Raw genomic sequence first — 22,978 nt, forward strand, 5'->3', positions numbered from 1 at the left:
CCAACTTAAAGCTTCTGAAATGAGAACTTTCTTTCTAGATCAACTTTGAACTTCCCGAAATTTAATTCCGACCATATGTACAAGTCATAACATCTTAAATGAAGCTACTCAATGCCTCGAACCGCTGAATGACACGCTAGGGCTCAAAACGACCGATCGGATCGTTACAAAGCAAATGCTTTAAGTTGTGGGTGTTGATGAGTGGTGATTTTACCATTTACTCTAGTCTCTTTGCTTTAGTTTTTGCATATTGGAATTTGTATTTAAAAGTTAAAAATTGTTGAAATATACTGTGAATTCGAAAATCATTAATCCTTTCTATAATTTTCTGGTTTTTGCTTTAGTAAAGGTTCAGAACCCATTAATTATTGATGTATTTTAATTTTTGTATTAATAAAGGTTCAAAATTGCTGAAGTATAATATGAATTTGAAAACCAAGAATCGTTCATGAATTCTACACTAGTAAAAATTCAAAAACCAAGAATTATTCATAAATTTTGATAATCCAGCAATTCTTTGAATTACAACATAATTTATTGGGGTTCTACTTGCCAAAGATTCGAACTCCGATACCGATTGCTGGAATTGTGTGTTCGTATTTTTTGTTGGGGGTCGGGTGGGGGGAGTAAAAATACTAATTTCAGTGCATTATAGCCTGTTTGATTTGATTAAGCTTTTTTGGGGCCATTTTTTTTTTTTATGCCAAAAAATTGAAGTGTTTGGTCAAGCTTTTAGATGAAAAAGAAATGCTTTTGAGGAGAAGTAGAAGTAGTTTTTGAGAAGCAAAAAAAAAATAGGCTCTATCCAAAAGCACTTTTCTGAGAAGCACTTTTGAAAAAAATATACGTAGAAGCAGTTTTCACAAGAGACAACCTCTTGGTTGGAAGTGCATGGTATTCACCACTAGAGCAACTTACTCGTGTCAAAAGTGTTTCTCGTAGTAAGGTGAAGTTCTTGGAGGAAGGGAACCGAAGGTCTATCGGAAACAACATCTCAATCTCAAGGTAGGGATAAGGTTTGCGTACACACTACCCTTTCTAGACCCACTAGTGGGATTATACTGAGTTGTTATTATTATATATTATAAGTAATTTTTAAAAATTTGGTCAAACACTAATTACTACTCAAGAGTGCTTTTCTGAAAAATGGATGCGCCGACTAGTTAACACGAATTTTCAAGTTATATATAAAATGGACCAAACCGGATAAAATGTAAAAATATAGGCCAAATTTGATAGGAATATTGTTGAAAAAATGAAACAATATAACTACTCTTAAAATAATAGCCTATAAAATATAGTACATTTTTTTTATACATTCTATATGTTATATACAAAAATTATACAAATTTTATACATATTTTTCGGCTACCGAACATAAACAGTTAATGACACGGCTAAAAATGAAAAAGCCCAATATTGTCCCAACTGATAGATTCCTAATTAAATAATATATACAATCAAGTACCTCTATAATAATCTCATTTATTTTAAATACATAGAAAAAACTGGATATAATTAAAAATAACAGAGGTAAAATCGACTACCTGTGAGTTTATAACCAATATTATCCATTATCTTCGAGAGTAGGTTTATTTTTGTCTCTCGAATATAACCTTTAGCATATTTAGTCCCTTAAGTATACTAAAGTGGAGCACATTTAGTCTCACTGACACAATATGTTAAAAAACTAACGGTGTTACTAGGGGTGGACGTTCAGTCAATTTAGTTCGATTTGAAAATAATCGATTTGGTTTTCGATTTTGTAAAAGTAGTAACTAAAACCGAATTGAAATAAGTTCGGTTCAGTTCGGTTTTTTAATTTCGGTTCGATTTATTTCTAAACGGTTTTCGGTTTGAACATTATCATATTGGGCTCTCTCTATGTAATAATTGGACTGACGAATTTGTTGGTTTTCTTTCAAAATTTCGGTAAGTTATAATAAAATGGTAAGTTTGGATTAGGTCTTTGATGGACTTCAATATTGGCTTATATTATTACCTATAAGCTTAGCCTATATATAACTTAAAGAATCTATATGCTAATAATTCGTTTTTTCGGTTAACCGAACCAAATAAATTAATAATCGAAAACCGAACCGAAAAGCTAAAATTTTAAAATTTTAAACTGAAACCGAACGAAAAAACTGAATAGTCGATATCGAAATAAAAATATGTTCGGTTCGGTCGATTTTTTCGGTTCGAACCGAAATATGCCCACCCCTAAGTGTTACCCAACTCTGATTCATGAAGCAAATCTTCTGCTTTAAAGCAAAATATTTTCTCTCGTTTTATTAGATAATGCAAATTATCACTTTAATTTCTCATTCTTAGATAATGTCTTCTAAAATTTTGACCTTGAAAATATCCCTTTCTGCGCCAGTTTTCAATGAGAAAATGACACTGTATAGTTGCTGTAAAAATAATAGCGAAAAAAATATATAAAATTTGTATATTTTTTTTATATATATACATGTAAAAATTTAGGTTGATTTTTTTTTTTAAAAAGTTAAAATTTTAAAAAAAATAGAGATGTCAAGATCACTTCTAAGCATATTATTGAAGGAAACGAATAACGAGGTTGTATTATCACTTTTAGCCCATGCGAGAAACTATTTACATATGGTAGCGGGAAAAGTATATAAATTTTGTATAATTTTTATATATTAACATACAAAATGTATATGTATATATATATTATTTTTACAACGGTTATACAATGTCATTTTTTCATTGAAAATTGGCAGAGAAGGAGATATTTTCAAGGTCAAAATTTTAGAAGATATTACCTAAAAATAAGGAATTAAAATGATAATTTGCGTTATCCACTAAAGGAGAGGAAACGTTTTGATTCACTTAAGTATATTTAATCATACTTAAGTGATTAAATATGCTCAATATTATATTTGAAGGATCAAAATAGACCTACATAAGGGACAATATTGGCCAAAAACTTATTAACGGTTGCAAATCATACCAAAGAATTGCCCGACCCGAAAGTCCTTCTAGCGGACTGGTCCATATAGAACAACTCAAATTGCGATTATCTCCAGCCTCAAACTATGCTCCAGCTTCTTTTATTCCATAGCTGCCAGCTCTCCTCAAGCTTTCTATCTGCAGCTTAACCAATTTGTATGTTCTCTTTTTCTTTCTCATCAAGATAGTTCCTTTCTCTTTATCTCTAATTTAGACACATATTCCCTTTTATCCCTTCTTCACCTTTTATTGTTAAAACACGAAGTTCAGTAAATTGGAATGCATATTTTTTTTTGGTATACATATAAATTGTTGAATCTGTTTGATAGCTAAGTGTTCTCAGTCACAGTGCAAGTTTACATTATTTAAAATCCCCTTGTTACATTTTATATACATAGTTAATTATCTCCCAATTATGTATTTATATATTAAGTTTGAACTTACTATCAGAAGGAATGCACTACTGACTTAAAATCTTAGATATATCCTTGTTTTTTGTGACTTTTACATGTTAATACAAGTTAATATTTGCTTCCTATATGATGTTAGCTCAAATTTGTGATGGTGTACCTAGGGGCGGAGCCAGGATTTCAAGCTTATGGGTTCGGAATTCTAATCGTTTTAAGTTACTGGGTTCTAAATTAATAATTTATACATATTCAATGGATTTTTTAAGCCAAATACAGGGTTCGAACCAAAGCTACTGGGTTCGGCCGAACCCGCTGGCTACACTCTAGCTCCGCCCGTGTACCACGAGTATTGAGATTTATTAGTTTCCCTGAGATCTAAGTATTAATTGCAAAAAATGGGTTTTCCACTGGATGTATATATGAAGTTGTGTGTTGAATCTGTTTCTGTTTCCCATATTAGAAGAATTGAAGTGTAATTTTCTTCGCATATTAGTATTGAGAAATCTACTTACTTTGGGTCCAGTGTTTGCTAAGAGTGTCTAGCTGTCTTTAGTCTGGCAAAAGAATTCTATGTCAATAAATGGAACTTCTAGTGTTAGATAACCCCTAGTTTCCTCGAAGGACGAATTATTTACTAATATTGGGATGAAATAGGTCTTAGTGAAGTGGAATAGCCAGTAGATATAAGGATTTGCATGGTCTACCCCTGACTAGTTTGGGATTGAGGATTGTTTGATTGATTATTGTTGAGAAATGCATGAATAGAAAAGTATGCTTGAATTATTTCTCCTGTAAGTATCATCAAATTATTTAGCTTTCTTTTATGGAGTTGATCACTAAGTTATCACATTGGATATATAACTTCTGCTGTTAAGTAATGCGGATACATAACTATTGAAGTTGACTATCAACCGCCATGGTGGATAGATAACTTTATGTTCTTTGATTTAAAGCACTCTGTGATGGCTGCGGGATGAAGCAGGGTGGCTTCTTGGACATGCCTCAGCTTTTACAAGTGCAAGTGATGACAAGTCTAAAGAAGTCAACGGTGGAAATGAGATTTAAAATTTCTTGTTCCATAGTACGAATTGCTGTTAAAGTTCATGGCAGATTAGAATATACGTCGCCACCAACGTGTAAATGGCGTTTTGCATCTAACGAGATAGTTTCCAATGGAGTAATATGAGGGGACTTTTGAATAGAGTAATGAATTATATTACAAATTTACAGTACATATTATGGACAGCTAAATTTGCTAAACTACCCATGGCCTTGTCAGTTTCCTCGTAGCAATTCTGTAATACGATCCTTGATAGCTGGTGAATCTTTTCAGCCCCGATTGTTAAGCCCAAGGAGTAGAGTATGTACCATACAACAGGGTACTTTGAAACTTTGGGCAGCTTCAGTTTAAATGTTGTTATATCCTACTAATTTGATGGAACATTGTTCCAAGATCTGAGTGAGAGAAGATCAAGGTTTTAGTTTGGTTCCTAATTTGGTGCCATGATGTAACAACTCATTTTGGTTTCCAGCACAACCTTTGTGCTGATGTCTTTATATATATATATGGAAAATGTTACATTATCAAAAAAGATCTGAATGAGAGAAATATAAACCGCAACTTCGGAATTTCTGGCCTCACTGTTGCCTCCAGACCAGCTTTATAAGTATCTCTATATGCTTTATCTATACATTATTAATTCCTCGAATTGACAGTATCAAGTAGATATTGCTTCATAACTCAAGTACCGACGGTTGGAAGGAAACAATACTTGACATTTGCATGGGGTGGACAGAATCAGATATGTTAAAAGAGAGAGCAACTGAAAGAATATGAGAGACAAGGTAGGCTGGCCGAACTTGATTAGCATTTAATAGCTGGCATACAATACACGGTCATGATGAACAGTGCTCCCAGTAAACCAACAACCTAATTCTATCAGCTTTCCATGTCAAAACATTTTCATCATAGCACAAGCCATTAAACTTGCAGCTTTTGCATACAATTATCAGTTTATTCAATTCCCTGCAGTTTGTGTCATCTTGCATGACACTATCCAAATGTCCATGTTGCAGATGTATTTATTGGTTTTTGTTTCTTTTCTTCAGGACCCAACATTGAGGACGTACAAAACATCCTCAATGACAACACCAGAACGACTGCCCTCAGAGGTGCCATCAACCAACCTCGAAGAATACTCAGCATTAAAGACTCTGATTCCGTTTGACCAACCAGTGCCTCTACTGCGAGGTCCCATCAGGGCTGGTTCACAAGAAGAAACAGTTGGCAGATTCATCCTCGCATTTAAAGACCCTTTCTCCTGGGCCTCTGCATACAAGGCTTGTGAATCTCAAGTCACTCAACAATGTGAATCCGGAGCTAGGATTGGTTGCTCAATTGCAGCCTCAGACAAATGTAAAACCCCTTGGTGGAAATCGATCACTGGTACTGCTTCCACTCAGGACTTTGCAGAGAGAGCAAGATGCGAAGAACGCGAAATGGAGGCTTGCCTAGAAGCAGCAAAGGGGAAATGCCATGAATTTGCAAAACAGAAGTGCTTCCCAGCATTTCGTGATGCAAGGATTGCTGTGAAAGGTTTGAGTCCCAAAGTGAACAAAAAAGAGGTATCCAGGCTAATTTCTTGGGTGAACTTAGGGGAGAAGTGTCAGATAGCTGATCTTTGGAGATTAGAGAGACGTTGGCTTGAGTTTAAGGCTCAACTTGAAGTGACTCATTGCAAAGGGAGTGATATATTAGGTTCAGATGACACAGAAATTAATGAATATTTGAGAACTAATTTTCAAAAATAGTACATTGAGTAGTTTGATTAGTAACTCAAGTTTTATCAGATGGAGCATGTTCTTGATCCATGCTTAAGAAATCTTTCTTTTGCTTCTTGTTTTCTAATTTGCCGAAGTACAATTATATACTGCCACGAATGTAGAGAAATTTGTGTCTTTGACCAAGTAACATGCGTGGCTTATTAGCTCCATGGCTTAGATTTACAACACATTAAGAGTTTGATTCGATCCTGTTGGATCATGATGTATATTCTCTAACCAACTAATTAAATACATGAACTATGTCAATATGATTACTGTGTAGTGAAGTGACAATAGATCAACAAGTTTAAATCAAGGAAAAGGTTTTGGATCTGCTTTCAGCATCAAATGGAATGAACTCTGAGAATATAAGTGAAGGAGTTCGCTTCCAGACCAAGAATGGGCTAGAACATAGAGACCATAAGTCATATTAAATCCTTAAGGACTGCACCACGCATTTGGGAGTACCAGATGAGGAAAGCATTTAGCATTTAGGTTGTCACACCTATCCTTTTCCAAGTTCAAGAATTTCCTCTTTTTCAACTCCACCACAATAGTAATCTGTACCTACTTTATGAGCATTTTCATGTTCCATTTGCATATTGCTCATATTTTGTCGTTCTAACCACCCAGAATCGTTTGTGGGTTCCTTGTAGCTATAATAGCTGAATCTTACAAACAAACAAGAAATAACAGATGCTTTGGTCATGGACTTGACAACATCCATGTATTGTCTTGCTTCTCGTGGGATTTCGCAACACTGCCGTGCAAAAATGGGATATGCACAGTTCATATACAGGAATTGGCCTTTCACTTCCCCTGAGCAGCCTAACAGAGCACCTGCGAAATTTTAATATGGCTTTTTCACCATGTTGCAACGGGAAACTTTATGTTTTAGAAGCAATATTCTCGCACCTACAGTTTGTTCGTCATTCTGTCCTCTCTGGAGATATTGACATCAACCTTTCCATTAGAACTACTGTACAATACATATAAGCAAATCTACCGATAATTTAGTACATGTAAACTGGAAATAAAATGGTTTCAAACTTATGGATAAGTTTGGTGTACAACTAACAGGGCAGTCTAATTCAGAATGGCTTCTTCAAATGCTGCAGCAGTTTATGTTTTGGATACTCCAGCTCAACGGCAGCTGCTTCCTTAACCACAAGGAGTGAGTTTCTTGTTGCCAGCACCACGGGGATTATCATCTTTCCAGTAATCCCATGCTCTTGCCTTGTCTTGAGCAGCGTCATCATCTTCTTCGTCATCTTCACCTGGCCTTGACTTTGGGCCATCCTTGTGCCATGAAGAATTTGCTTCTTCCATGAGTTTCATGTTCCTCTCTTGCCATTCGTTCATCATGTTCATCTCCGTTAGCCCAGCTTCCTCTATGCTCATCGTTGGTAATCTAGTGTTTGAAAAGAAGATGTTATGATTAAGTTCCTCGAAGCTTATTTCTTTATCTTGCTACTTAAGATCATTGGGCGTCTTAGTTATTGGTTAAAAGAAAGTACCTATAATGAGGCTGAAAAACCTGTGCTGCTATTTTTTCTCGTTCGGTTGTTGGATTCCTACCAACAAGACTTGCTGGTCCAAAAATTAACGGTTGGTGTTTATGTTCGTGTGCCTGTGAAACCGTGGCCCTTCCCTCTATGACATCTTGAGCGAAAGTAGCACAGGTGATCGGTGCTGCAGGTTTTGTGTAGTGAGCTCGAGCAGCAGCATCACGATGCCAAGTTTCTGCTTTTTTGGTGCGTTCATCAAGTACAATCTGAGAAAATTCTTTCTCCCCATCCTGCATAAGTAGTATACCATGATGCAAAAATATAAGAGACAAGAATACTAGAGTTCTGTCCTAAAATGGCACTATATAAGCCAGAAAGTTCAGAGTTGGAAAAGAACAGTGTTGCAGTAAATGTTATTTCGAGCTGAAAACGCGGATTGAACACATAAAGAACAGAGACTAACACAACATAAATACAAACAGACCCTAAGAAGAATGCCAATCAACTTAAGTTCAATAATACCTGAAGCTGCCTTTCCTTAATAGCAGATAGCATTTCTTCCTCTTTGTTCAGCATTTCAAGCAGATCAAAAGCCTGTAGGGCAGTAATTAAAGGATGGTAAAGATAAGGTAACAGGCATACAAGGAAATAAAAAGTAAATGCACTGCCAGAAACTCAGAATATGTGGGCTAACCTTACCGAGGGCCAAGGAGATGGTTGTAAGCCATGCCTGCGAATGGAAGTAGTTCCCATTAATCAGACACTTTATGGAAGTGGTGACCAAAATTTGAGTATAAAAACAATCAAAAGAAGGCAACAGCAAAATTTGCATCACAAACTGGAAATATGTATTTTAGGGGTGAATTTAACATATTAAATGATATCTAAAGGGTAAATCATGATTCCTTAGAGATATCAAATACAAAATGTGGAAGGTTACATCATGGATTTTTCAGCACATCCTATTGAGGATATTCGAATCAAAGGTTGATCTTAGATTGTTCTCACAGACAAACCCAAAAAGCAGCGACAAATGCCTATGCAAATGCAGATCCATGAATGCTGAATCAGCAAACACCAGTATATGTCATGTGCATGAGCATGAACAATATGGATGACTTGGCATAAAAGTGCAGTCGACGTGATAGAAGTTGCAACATAGAATAAAACAAAAAATATAAGGAAGAAGAAGCTCGCAACAGTGATCATGCTCATACACAGAACATAAATAGGGATGTTTACTAACCTCTCGTTCTTCTTCGCCATCATCATCCGACACATCATCTTCTCCAGTCTCAACAGGAGTAGACAACGCAGCTGCTTTAGTTGATCGCCCACGACGCTCCTTCTGCTCCTTCAAATCAAGCAGCTTTGACTCAGCAGCTCTTTGGCGTTTGAACCGAGCAATCTTTCATAAACATGATGCGCTTAGTAACTCAAATAACCCATCTAAACATGAGAATAAAAAGAAAGAAACCCTTTTTTTTAAAACAAAGAAACCTAATAGTAATCTTCACAGAACGTTAACTCCCATCTACCTTCTTAGCTCTACGATCTGCAAAAGAATTAGCTCCACCTTGTGTAGATGTCTCTATCTCCTCTTCTGGAACAAGCTCCATTGTCTCACAAAATGAAATGAATTCCTAGAGATATTGCCAAAATATAGTGCTGAGATGTCAATTCAACATCAATGCTAACCTTTTGGCATAAACATAAATGTATGGCATGTTACAGCTTACAACAATTTACCTTTAGCTTGGCTTGTGAAACCTTGAGTACTTTTATCCTATTATCTTCTGCAATTTTTTCTGTTAGCTCTGCAAGATAGTATGGCACCTGAAACGATGGAACATTAGCTTCTATATATATATATATCAAGTTTCTCTTCAATTGATAGATATCCATGCGTCATGAGTTTTCAAGGTTCACTCCTCCTTATTGACAAAGTCAATTTTTCTAGTTATTCCCCAAAATCATAGATGTGCTTGACACTACTTGATGCTAGTTACTACACATATCTAGCGTGCTCGTTACATTTTCTTTCCATGTTTGAACACCATAAAACTACCTGAAATGAGATTCAATTTCGTATAAACATCTCTAGCATGCTCAAATATCAAATTCCTTCTTTGTTTGCAATGACAAAAATCTGATAAGATGAGATGAGGGGAAAGATCTGCAGTAGCACAAATATAGCAGAACAAAATAAAGAAACCACAAATATGATGCTTGACACTAAGACATTCAAATGGTTGCTCACGATCAAAACCAATTATCGTTAGGCCTTTTATAAGGTTGCATTTAGATTGGAGAATAATTTTGTTCCAGGTTTGGTCTTGAAAAAACGATAAAATGTAGACCCTCTAGTGCAAAAAAAAAACTGTAGTTTGTCTTAATAAGAATATTTGGATGAAACAAGTCCAAATAGAGTGGATTGGAGATTGAGGGTTCACATAGCCGAACCTAACACATGAAGTATGTGACCATCTCATCTAAAAGCTTAAGCTATTAGAGAGAACAACAACAATAACTATGCCTCGATCAGTGACATGTGCCATGATATCGTCAGGGGACCCATTTCATTCCAATACTCAATTATTTGACTTCTAGGATTTACTTACCAAGAAAATGATTAAAAATTAGGAGCTTTTTGAAGCTTAAGGTTTTCTAAAACTCACACTTATACCTACAATACCTATACTACCAAAGAATGAAACAAAATAGAATAAAACGAATTCATGCACTAAATGACGACAATAACAATAATTGGATAACAATTTAGCTTTCATAACTCCACCCAAAAGTGAACACATGCACACCAGTTCATCAAGTTTTATAATAAATAGAAACAATTGCCAGAAAGGAGAATTAGTAGCTCCTTCTTTGAATTAGAATAAAAGAAATTAGGGAAGGTGAATCCCAACTTTCCCATCCAACCTCTTAGGAACCAAACAAAACTAATAAGATAAATTATCATTACAAGAGAAAATTTTACTTATGAAAACTACTTACCAGGATATATTTCAGATTAGCAGTGCTAATATCATCTTTTGTCTCATTGAGCGAGAACAATCCTAATTTAGTGACCATCTCCTCGCATTGTATTAAGAGCTCGCAACCTTTCTCGACAACATCCTAACAATCCACAACCGGCAAATACAAATTACAGGTGGACTCATAATTCGAATCAAGTATGTGCACAACCTACTAGATAGTATATACACATATATCTCTAAAATTTTTATTAATTTATATAGTCCAAGCTCGAGAGAGGAAATGCGTTCGCCTCTATGCTGATACAAATACATTAAATCCTACACATACATTATTTTGAGTCACAAAACTTGAGAGCAACTACACAGTCTAATACATATGCATATATCTCAAAAGAATCTGCCAGTTTTTATATCAATGCATATATAGCCCGCACTCGCACTAGTAAGCTGGATCCACCTCTGATACAAATACAATAAATCATGCACAAAAAACAAATTTTTTGATTCACAAAATTTGAAAGCATGTGCACAGTCTAATACATCCACATATATCTCAAAAAAATCTGATAGCTTTTATATCGATGCATATACAGCTCGAGCTCGCACCTGTGAGCTGGATTCGCCTCTGATACAAATACATTAAATCAGACACAAAATTCATTCTTTAGACACACACAGACAGTATTTGTATAGAAATATATAATTCAAGCTCGAGACAGCGTGTGCAAGTGCCATTACTGTTTGTATGCTGAATCCGCCTATAATATTACAAATACTATAAAATCATATGGAAAAAATTAACATTCTTTAAGTACTATTCCGCTATGAAAAAACAAAAATACAAACTTTTACCTGATCAACAGTGGATTCAGATGCAATTGAATGAATTTTTCGAGCCTGCTCGAATAAAGCTGGCAGCGACATCTCTTGCATCTTCAGTTCCCCCATTTCTGGGTTTATTAGCTTCCAAACCGCAATAAGATGTGTGCGATAGGATTCTGGAACATGAAAGTGCTGCTTCGTATGTTGTTTTGATGTGAATTCCGATTTAGGATATCGAGAGATGGATGCAACAAAATCGCGTATATTATATGCGATTTATAAGTCGCTTCTGAAATTAAGTCACATTCTGAAATCAGGATTTATAAGTCGCTTCTGAAATTAAGTCACATTCTGAAATCAGGATTTATAAGTCGCGTCTGAAATTGCGATTTACAAGTTTTTTATTCGTGTTCCGTGATTTATAAGTCACATTCCACTATTGCTATTGCAATTTAAATCTAATTAATTGTGATTTATAAGTCTGCATTTTGAAGTTGCATTGTTAGTCGCATTTTTTTGGATTTACTGAATTTATAAGGATCGCATTTAGTGTCACGAGTTATAGCATGCACAAATAGCGTCACGTTTAATGATTGCGATTATAAATTGCATTTAGTTATTGCGATTTATAAGTCGTATTTGACAATCGTAATTTATAAGACACATTCAATTAGGCGATTTATAAGTCGCGATTTGTAACTCACATTCCGTAACTTATATAGCTATGTAGTTTATCATAATACTAAGTTCTAACTTTTGGTAGAAGCTTAATATAAATATTTTGATAGTTAAATGTGATAGTCTTAAGGTGTGTTTGGTATGAAAGAAAATATTTTTCAAATTTTCAATGTTTGGTTAGCTTAAGTGTTGTTGGAAAATATTTTACTCATTAACTCATTTTCCCTATCAAGATAATGGAAAATATTTTTCAAAACTCTTTTTCAACCTTCCCTACCCAATTCTTATCGCCACCAACCCGCCCCTATACCCCTACCTACCTACCCCACCACACCCCCTCACACCCGCTCTAAATAAAAAATATTATTAATAGTACATTCTTTTCATGTTATAGATAGAATTTCTTTTTCATTTCAACAAATAAGTATTTTCTTTTCATGATATAAAAAGTAATTCTTTTATTTTAACAAAAAAATACTTTCTTTTCATGATATAGAAAAAATAATTTCTTTCATTTTAACAAAATGACGCAGCAAAAAGTATTTTCTTTCATTTCAAAAAAAAAAAAATCATGATGCAGAAAAAGTATTTTCTTTCATTTCAACAAAATAAGTATTTTCTTTTCATGATGTAGAAAAAGTATTTTCTTTCATTTCAACAAAATGAGTATTTTCTTTTCATGATATAGAAAAAAGTATTTTTTTTATTTTAATAAAATGAGTACTTTGTTTTCATGTTGTATAAAGAGTACTTTTCTTTTCAACCCAAAAAATAGTATTTTCTTTTTAATTACGGAGCACAAATTTTAACGTTGTTTTTGTGTAAAAAAAGTAAAGCAACACATTAGTTCATTTGGGTTTATGTGAATTTTTAGAAGAATAATTAAATTATTGAAGAAGATAAAGTCCTTAAAATGTTGTGTATTTGTTGGGGGTGGGGGGGGGGGGGGGGGGAAGCATAAGGACTTCGGGGAGGAGAGTGTCACGATCCAAAACTCACTATAGGTCGTGATGGCGTCCAACGCCGCCTTTAGGTAAACTAATGGTGAACTATCAAGTTAATTATTTATTTTATTACTTTCGAAATCATGGATCTTATTAAGTAAGGAAATTTACGCCTTTAAAATCACAGATACATACATAATTAGTAATGCATAAAAGTAAAAGGTGATAATAATATGCAAACGCGTAATCATCAACTAGAATATCCCAACCCCCGGTGTCACAAATGCATGAGCATTTATTAAGGAGTACAATAATAATACAGTATCTGTCTCGAATGTAAACAAGATAGGATAAAGTAAATAGTACGATGGAGACTTGGTGGGATGCGATACGTAGCTTGGAATGCAGCTCACTATAAAGTCTCCTCAGTAGCTGCGCCAACGTGCCAATATGACCACCAAATAAAACTGTGAGATCCTGAACATTTAGTGCAAAAGTGTAGCATGAGTACATAAATCAACGCGTATCCAGTAAGTATCTAGTATAACCCCCGAGAATTAGTGACGAGTGGTCGGCATCGTCACTTACTAGAGGTCCAATAAAGCAGTACGATAAATCCTAAACAAATATGAAACACAACAACAGTAGTGATGTAAAAACTATAACTAACATAATCTTTCAAATTTTATTTTAACGATATAAATTTCTCAATCTCGTATCCTATCTCAACAACTCGAAAAATATCAAGTGCCAATATCAAATGGATAAGGAATACCATATAAAATGCCAGGCATCAGTAAAAGGATCTGATAATCTTGTGAATATTCGGACTGCTAACGATATAATGCACGATTATGTCGAGATCGTACGACCCGGTCCATAGTGGTGTGTACACTGCCGAGGGTCGACCGGCACGAATCGGAGATGCATCTCAATATACCGCCGAGGCGTTCGGCCTATTCCACAAGAAAAAAGGAACTTATAGAATTATGAGACACGTGCTTACAATACATGTATAGGGGCATAAAGTGAATATAACCTTTACCGCTTCTCAAATAATTTGCCAACAACTCAAGATGATAAGGCTCGCTTAATATATATTCGTAAATCGATTCCAATTATATTTTCAATTATTTAAGCTAGCAAATGGAGTTCAAATTATTCAAATATTACATGATGCAATTCTGAGTCTACCCGGATATAAACATGCTTTAGCTATGTACGAACTCTCGTCGCCTCGGGCGTACGTAGCACACACAACTAGTAGCACATAACAATTACATTACCTAGGGGTAATTTTCCCCTCACAAGATTAGCCATGAGACTTGCCTTGCTCTAAAGTTCCATACCCGGCTCCAATGCATCTCTAACACCTCAAACCGATGCCTATCGATCCGAAATTGGTCAAGCAATTAGGAAAACCACTAAATACATAGTTCAACATCATAATTAATTAATTCATAACAATTCTCAACTCTGCTTGAAAAGTCAATAAAGTCAACCCTCGAGCCCACATATCCGGATTCCGAAAATTTCCGAAGATGAACATTACCCATTACACCAAGAACTCAAACATATAATTTATTCTTAATTCTATTTCCAAAATGGTGGTCCAAAACCAAAATTACCAATTTATAGTTTTTTTCCAAATCTCACATTTTCTATAATTTTCATGTTTAAATCCATACGTAACTCATGCATTTTATCTTATAACAAGTGGGAATAGCTTACCTCATAATATATGTTGAAAATCCTCATTCCAAGGACTCCAAAAATCGCTCAACCAAGAGAAAATGAGAGAAAGTGAGCCAAAACTCGTACTTAACAAATCATTATGCCCATCGATATTCGCACATGCGGCCAAACAGTCGCACCTGCGGAACAATTCATCGCAGGTGCAGTATCCTCTAAGGCCAGCCAGACCCGCTCATGCGGAAAAAGTGTTCGCTTATGCGAGCCTTCGCTAGCTTGCCAAGCTCTGCTTATGCGGAAGATTTGGTCGCACATGCGTTTAAGCCTCTGCATATGCGGAAGGCCATGCCTCTTCACCTTTCGCTTCTACGCTCCATTTCCCGCATCTGCGAGCTCGCATGTGCGGTGAATTCCTCACACTTCCGCACTAAACCAGCCTTAATCTCATCTGCTTCAGCTACTCTTAGCCGCTCCTGCGGTCTCACACCTGCGGCCAAAACCTCGTAGGTGCGATCACACTAGAAGCCTTATGCTTCAACAATTCTTTAAGTCCAAACTCGATCCGATTCCAATCCGATTCGCACCTGAGGCCCCTGGGATCCCGTCCAACCATACTGACGCATCTTAAAATATGATACGAACTTAGTCGAAACCTCAAATCATGTCAAACAACATCAAAGCTATGAATCGACGATCGAAACCTTTTTTTAAACTTTCAAATTTTTAAATTTCGCCGAGCGCGTCCAAATTATACTTAAACATCACGGAATGACGCCAAACTTTACGTGCAAGTCATAAATTACAATACGAACTTATTCCGAGGCTCGAAATCTCAAACGGATATCGATAACGCCAAAGTCCACTTCAAATTGCCAGCTTTCCATATTAAGCGCCGAAATGCTCCCGGACCACCCGACACTCAACCCGAACACACGCCCGAGTCCGAAATTATCATACGAACCTATTGGAACCTTCAAATCCCGATTTCGATGTCGTTTACTCAAAAGTCGAACCTTAATTAACTCTTCTAACTTAAAGCTTCCAAATTGAGAATTTTACATCCGAATCAACTTAGAACTTCCCGAAATTCAATTCCGACCACACATACAAGTCATGACACATGAAGTGAAGCTAGTGAAGGCCACAAACCACCGAATGACGAGTTAGAGCTCAAAACGACCGATCGGATCGTTACAGAGAGTAGCATACAAAAATATTTTTTACTCTCTGACCAAACACTAAAAAATATTTTATGAAAAAAGGTTTTCCACTCACCAATAAAACAAGGAAAAATAAGTGATAAAACTATTTATTTTTCATGAAAATATTTTATAGAAAAATATTTTCCTTCTTACCAAACACACCCTTAATATAAATCTTTTCTCCTTTCATATATATATATATATATATATATATATATATATATATATAAGGGGATCAAAAGTTTGTAGTTTCGTGATCCTCGATTAAAATTCAATTGAATATAGAAATCGAATTAAAATAGTTCATACAAAAATATGCATTATACTCCACTGACAAAGTCATTTTCCTTGGGCCCACTTCTTTCCCCAACCCCGGATGAAGAAATACTCATTTAAGAAACTAATTACTCTTATTTCCTCCCATTTCAGAATTGAAAAAGAGAAAACAAATAAGCCAAAAAAAAGAATGAATACGCGCCTCTCTCTATGCATCAAAGTACGTTTCATATCAATTTTCACCCAAAACTCCCTTACACTTTTGGTATTTCTTTGGGTATAATTTCTTCATCAAACCCTAGCATAAAATTCCCCTGCACTTCACTCAAACTCAATTTTGTTCCTTTTTTCATTTTTGCTGAGTTGTTTCGAACTCAGTTTATTTACTATCTCTATTTGCATGGATAGTAAAGAATTGCCAGTAGTAGCTGCTCAAAAACCAGCAGCGAAAAACAGAGTTTGAAGAGGGAAGAATAGAGGGAGAAGAGGAAATGGGGGATGAGAGTGGTGGGTTGAGTGCTAATAATAACAAAGGAACTGGACATGAAGATGAGGGTAACTCCTCCCCTTTCCCTGACAAGGTGGATTTTTTTACGTATTTTCAATTTCATTGCTCTTTTTTTCCGGAGTCATAATTTTTATCAAGGGTGTCAAAATATATAAAAGTAAACATACCATAAATTTTAGAAGAGTCAACACATAGTATATATACATACTACAGTATAATTTTTTTTACCTCTACACAGTGTATTTTTGTTGCGAAAACACCCCTTCATGTAAGGTGGCTCCGCCACTGTCCCCCCCCCCCCCCCAATTTTATACATGCTTGCATTAACTATAGTGTTTGAGCCAACTTGCCTACTAACAGAGGCGGACCCAAAAGTTTTACGGGACGGGCACATTATTCTGCTCAACCAGTGCCCCCTAAATGATTTTAGTGTTCAGGGTGCCAACTGCTTTAAATTAACCATTTTCAAAGTATATACGTATATATATACATACAGGATTTCGGCCGAAGTTTACGGGGTCCGGTGACCCCTCACCCATACATATGGGTCCGCCTCTGCCTACTAAACTAACAACCATAGGTACACTGTAAAATTCTTTTGCTTTTTTCATACGCATCAAAACGTACACATGCTCGTATTTAGGTATTATTATTATTAAACTATTTCATTTGTACCTGCTAACTTCCACCAACTAAGGTATGTATAACTCTGCCCGCTAAGGCTTAGTCATGATAAGAAATCACCTAGCATTTTTTGTATATGCTAGGATTTGAACCTTCCATATATGTGATATCTACTAGTAGTTGAGAATATGTTTTAGTCTTAGAGAAATCCTAATATTATTTTTATTTTTACTATTATTTATATGTGTTTAACTTATTTTTACTTTTGTTTTATTTGATATTGATGATAACATGAGTTGAGCTTAAATGGAGATGTGATAATTCATATAGCTGACCCGACTTGTTTGGGACGAAGACATTGTTGTTGTTGTTGTTGTTGTTGCTGGGATTAGACCTTGATCTCCAAAGTTTTCACTCACTTCGTTGACCGCTTTGCTACACACTTTGGTGCAAATTATTCTTAACGTTGTGGTCTGTGATATAGCCTGTCAAAAATTTAATAATCTTATCAATACAAATTAATTAATTATTCCTCATTCCATAATTAGCCGGGGTCAACTAATGAATCATTTATATCCGCTCTGCTTATTAGGGACATTCTATTGGATTCAATGTTTAGAGGGTTCATTTAAGCTTGACTTTTTTATGATAGCGGTCAACCTATTGTAACCCTCCTATATGTGAATCTCAAATAGCCCGATTAATTATTTTATTGAGTATTCTCTTTTATATGATTAAATGTTTTATGTCATTCTCGTATGGCCTGTTCTGATTATAATAGTCACTTTAGATTAGTTACAAGCCTGTGATTCCAGGCCTGGATTAAGTGGATACCTGTATTGGTAGCTCATTATTTGGGGCGGCGATTCCAGTTAGTTTTGTGATTATGATAAACTAAAGGGGTCGAAGATACTAGCATCATATTTTTATGAAAGGCACTTATGAATTGAATTGCTTGCACTTACTTTGTGTTTCTGGTTGGATTTGACTTTCAGGTGCAAGTAGGAGGGTCGCCAGTTTATAAGGTTGAAGGGAATTTAGGTAAAGGTGGTTTTGGTCATGTATTTTTGGGTCGTCGTCTTACTAGTGGAAATGAACGTTCAATTGGTCAAGGGGCTGTGGAGGTATGCACTTGTTTTCTCCTTTTCCCTCTCAGTTTTCATGCTAGATAATTTGTTCTCCTCAAGTAATAGAAGGGTTTAACACTCACTGATTTATCCTTTTTTTCAGGTTGCACTGAAATTTGAGCATACAAATAGCAAAGGCTGTAACCATGGTCCTCCATACGAGTGGCAAGTTTACAAGTACGGATATGGATCTCTTTTGAAGTGAATGGGTGCTCATGTTGGAATATGATTTTGACTGGACTAAACTTGTTTTGTGAGCAGTACTCTTGGAGGCAGCCATGGGGTGCCTAGGGTGCATTATAAAGGGATAAAAGGAGACTATTATGTAATGGTACGTGTAGTAAAGTTATGCATTTTCCCACTATATGTGTAGTAGAGTATGCTTTTTCCATTTATATTAATTGACATAACCATTAAGATTGGCAAACTACAACTTTAAAAGGTTTAGTTGGCTTGAGTCAGAAAGTCAAACTAACTGTTGACGGTTACAAGTCATGGAAGGTTTCTGCGGTGAAATGTTGAACAAGAGGGGAGTTCTTTTGAATTATGACCTTCTGCATGGGAGGTTGATGTAATTGGCCCATATTATTTTTATTTCATTGGAGGCCTTCAGGTGCTCGTTTTTACTGAGGGTTCTTTTCACTAGTGACTAGTAAAGACTGATTTCTTAAACTGTGATTGGGTGGTTTCTTTGCTATGTGAGGGCATAGTCTCTTGGAGTCGACTGGTTCCTTTCTTCTTTCTCTTTTAATAAATATTTTTGACTAAGATATTCGATGTGGATTGAGCCTTCGGTTTGCCTGCAGTGAGTGCTGCTACTGCGATTATTTTGAATAAAATGGATACTGGTTTATGTATTATTTGTTTTGGGTTCATGTAAGGATGCCCCTATTGACCTCATTAGTTATATGCAGGTTATGGACATTCTAGGGCCTAGCTTATGGGATGTGTGGGATTCCTCTGGGCAGGCGTAAGTAGCTAATGCTTATTTGCTCAGTAGCCTTTATTTTTCCTCCAATATCATGCATGTCATTCATCCTGCTGTTATTCGTACTTGTTGCAATTACCTTTTCTTTTTCTGTCGTTCTCTAGCCGAGGGTCTATCGGAAACAACCTCTCTGCCCTTCCAGGGGTAGGGGTAAGGCTGCGTACATCTTACCCTCCCCAGACCCCACTTGTGGGAAACTACTGGGTTTGTTGTTGTTGTTGGTGTTGTTATCATGCATGTCATTAGCTTTTCTTTGTATAGCGAATATTCAGATGTAAAGTTGGACTTCAAGCAGTAGAATATAAGAGCCTCGCTTAGCTTTTCTACAATTGCACGATGTCTTCAGAAATGGTGGCATGTATTGCAGTTGAGTCTTTGTCAATTTTGGAAAAACTGCATGCTAAAGGGTATAAGATGCTCCCTCCTTTATTTATGTCCATCTAGTTGTCCAGCTGTTGGTTTCATATTTTATGTTACTGACTTTTGAACTTTACTGCTGGATCCAAGTATTTTTTCTTGAATTCTTTCTAGTGATTGTTGTTCTTGACCTCAGTTACATTCATGGAGATGTAAAGCCAGAGAACTTTTTGCTTGGTCAGCCATCAACACCGCAGGAGAAGAAGTTGTTCCTTGTTGACTTGGGACTAGGTAAAAGAATTTAATTTACTGTGATATCTTAACAACTGTAGATTCAGTATTCCATGTAATACTTTTCGAACAACCAAATTACAGCAACAAAGTGGAGAGACAATGCGAAAGGTCTGCATGTGGTATATGATCAGAGACCTGACATGTTTAGGTAAGTTATATGTGGTGTTATCCTTGGGCATAATTGTGATCCCTGCCGCTCATTCTGTTTATCAACTTTCTGTGAATGAATTTCTAGGGGGACTGTTCGGTATGCAAGTGCGCATGCGCACTTGGGAAGGACTGCCAGTAGAAGAGATGATCTGGAATCACTTGCATATTCACTCATTTTTCTTCACCGAGGCAGGTTGCCATGGCAAGGATTTCAGGTATCTGCACCAGCTTTTCTCGAGTCGTATGAACTGCATGCAAGTTGTTCCACTCAACTTCCAGCTCATCCTATTTTCCCAAGTTTATCTTCTGACTATCTTAGGGCGATAACAAATCGTTTTTGGACTGCAAAAAGAAGATGGAAACATCTCCGGAAACGCTTTGCTGCTTCTGTCCAGCGCCTCTGAGAGAGTTTCTCGATATAGTAATAAATATGAAATTTGATGAAGAGCCTAATTATTCGAAGTTAATCTCTTTATTTGGGAGCTTACTTGGACCTGATCCTGCTATAAGACCAATTAACACTGAGTTGGCCCAAAAGGTGGTATTTTACATGCGACCAACTTTGCTTATTTATTTTTGCTTACATTATTGTAACTATATATGACCTTATCATGTTATCATTATAGATTATTCAAGTTGGCCAAAAGCGAGGGAGATTAAATCTAGAGGAGGAAGAAGAGCAGCCTAGAAAGAAGGTTCACATGGGAGTTCCTGCAACACAGTGAATTTCGATTTACAATGCCAGAAAGCCCATGAAACAGAGGTGGAAATTTCATTTCATATATTAAATGAGTATCATGGTCAACTAGGATTCATCTAGCCGACCCGAACTTGTTTGGGATTGAGGCCTAGTTGTTGTATTATGTATTTTTTCCATGCAAAGCAATTGAATTGTGGTTTATGTGCTGCACTCACACGATTATTCGGTGGATACTATATTTTTGTTCTGTTAGTGGTTATTACCTTTTACTATTTAAAATAAATTGTATGTTCCATTGGTGGTAAAATGTTCAATTGCGCTTCTTTGAGAAATTTTCTTGATTTCCTTTTTCCCGCAAATTGTGGGTAGGGTGGGTTGTCATTTGTCAAGCCTCATGGGTGATGTAGAATAAAAACGTTTTGGGATTTTGCTATTGCTAGTTTTATTTAGGCTGATGATGCTGTGATGAAGGAGACACTTCGTGTTCTGAATTAAGACTTCAATTAGGGCATTGCTTTTGGATTTGCAGATTAGATGATAATGCATTTTTTTGGTAACTAAATTATTTTATTAATCACCAAGAGAGAATTACAAAACTTTAGCTGAACACATCTCAGTCTACTGCTACCTGTAAACAATCACATAACCTTACACTAATTCTACTACTATCTGCCTTTATGAGACTAATTTAAGAAGCCTACCTCCTAGGGAGAGTTTCTTCCTAATCCCATATCTATATACAATTGGAAACCCTATGTCAACAGAAACTCTATCATCAGTTAATCTAAAAGTGTAACCTCTGCAACAATCCTCTAATTACAGCATTAGCTCTAACATTACTTATACAAGCTATCTCCCCTGCTAGGCTTTCAACAGTCCTCTCCTCATTCTCAAAAACTCTAGCATTTCTTTCACACCAAATGGAAGGCACGCTTTCAGCATATATCATCCTAAGCAGGTGTGCTTGTTTGGTCCTCCCTTTGGCTTTGATCAGTATCCAGTGCAACTGTTGTGACCAGGTATAGGATGGGTTATGATCCCGCTGAAGCCAATGCATTAGTCTTCCCCATAATCTTCTTGCATACATACATTTAGTAAATAAATGTGGATGATATTGCATATTGTTTCAACAAGTCGTTTGATTCTGTTTTGTTATTTGGAAAAATCATTGAGACTTTGATACATGAGTTTTTCTGTACTTGGAACTGAAATTTTACATTCTTCAGGTTCTCTGGTTTAAATGTAGTTATTCAGCGGAGATGCGACTAGGAATACAATTTGTCTTTACTTTTTTTTACATCCTGCTCTTGTCTCTGGCCATATATGTTAAGTAATTGAGGCAGATTTCTATTAGTTCAGAGTTTATATTTTCTATGTCACTGGATTCTTGGGTGGTTTGTGCTGTGTAAAGTCGTAGGATGGTTTTCTATTTCAGAAATTAAGTTAGTTTTATTAGGAAATTTGGTAGATTCTCCACAATCATGGAACCACTATTGCTTTTGGTGTCAATTATCCAGGAGTTCTGTTATTGACTTGCAAGAACTTGTATAAACCTAGATAATTTAGTTGGTGTTTCGGGGCTCAATCTTTTTCCACCCGTGATTGAGTGTAATATTTTGAGAATGTCTTCTTCCTCTATCTGTTCTTGCCTTGTTGTGATGACTTTCATTCAGCTTTTATGTGGAGTACCACGCCTTCTCATCTTAAGATCTACTTTGCAGAAAGTATCTCCGTGATATTTTTTGTTTACATAGCTTTTGGAAAAAGATAGGGGAGTTTGTCTTTTTGATTCGTTTAGGAATGTCTTTCTATGGTCGTTGCGGAGAAGCTTGATGATTTTCTGCTGCATTTGTTGGTACATAAACTGGAGTAATATAGCTAATTTTGCTACTTTTATCTACGA

At 35.9% G+C, this 22,978-nt stretch overlaps 2 protein-coding genes and 1 pseudogene across 4 annotated transcripts; 2 read left to right on the forward strand and 1 right to left on the reverse strand.

The window, feature by feature from the left end:
- The first annotated feature begins 2,978 nt into the window (after positions 1 to 2,978).
- Positions 2,979 to 6,268, forward strand: LOC107773958 (uncharacterized). Of its 3 annotated transcripts, none has more exons than XM_075241165.1 (3): positions 2,979 to 3,132; positions 5,103 to 5,231; positions 5,496 to 6,268. In XM_075241165.1, the coding sequence occupies exons 2-3, from the start codon at positions 5,220 to 5,222 to the stop codon at positions 6,195 to 6,197; spliced, it is 714 nt and encodes a 237-aa protein (XP_075097266.1). In that variant the 5' UTR covers positions 2,979 to 3,132; positions 5,103 to 5,219; the 3' UTR covers positions 6,198 to 6,268. The 3 variants fall into 3 exon arrangements, with proteins under 3 accessions (XP_075097266.1, XP_075097267.1, XP_016448878.1); XM_075241166.1 differs by having other exon boundaries at positions 3,053 to 3,132; positions 4,340 to 5,231; XM_016593392.2 differs by lacking the exon at positions 2,979 to 3,132 and having other exon boundaries at positions 3,141 to 5,231.
- Positions 6,269 to 7,161: 893 nt separating this feature from the next.
- Positions 7,162 to 11,927, reverse strand: LOC107773959 (PP2A regulatory subunit TAP46). The gene is made up of 9 exons (XM_016593393.2): positions 11,566 to 11,927; positions 10,730 to 10,852; positions 9,467 to 9,553; positions 9,256 to 9,360; positions 8,964 to 9,125; positions 8,412 to 8,447; positions 8,240 to 8,311; positions 7,727 to 8,007; positions 7,162 to 7,620 (listed from the first exon to the last, which is right to left on the reverse strand). The coding sequence occupies exons 1-9, from the start codon at positions 11,659 to 11,661 to the stop codon at positions 7,371 to 7,373; spliced, it is 1,212 nt and encodes a 403-aa protein (XP_016448879.1). The 5' UTR covers positions 11,662 to 11,927; the 3' UTR covers positions 7,162 to 7,370.
- A 4,833-nt stretch (positions 11,928 to 16,760) lies between these two features.
- The window catches only part of LOC107773990 (casein kinase 1-like protein HD16), an 18,171-nt pseudogene continuing 11,953 nt past the window's right edge, over positions 16,761 to 22,978 (forward strand).

Source organism: Nicotiana tabacum, chromosome 20 (genome assembly GCF_000715075.1).
Source record: "Nicotiana tabacum cultivar K326 chromosome 20, ASM71507v2, whole genome shotgun sequence".
Classification (NCBI taxonomy): domain Eukaryota; kingdom Viridiplantae; phylum Streptophyta; class Magnoliopsida; order Solanales; family Solanaceae; genus Nicotiana; species Nicotiana tabacum.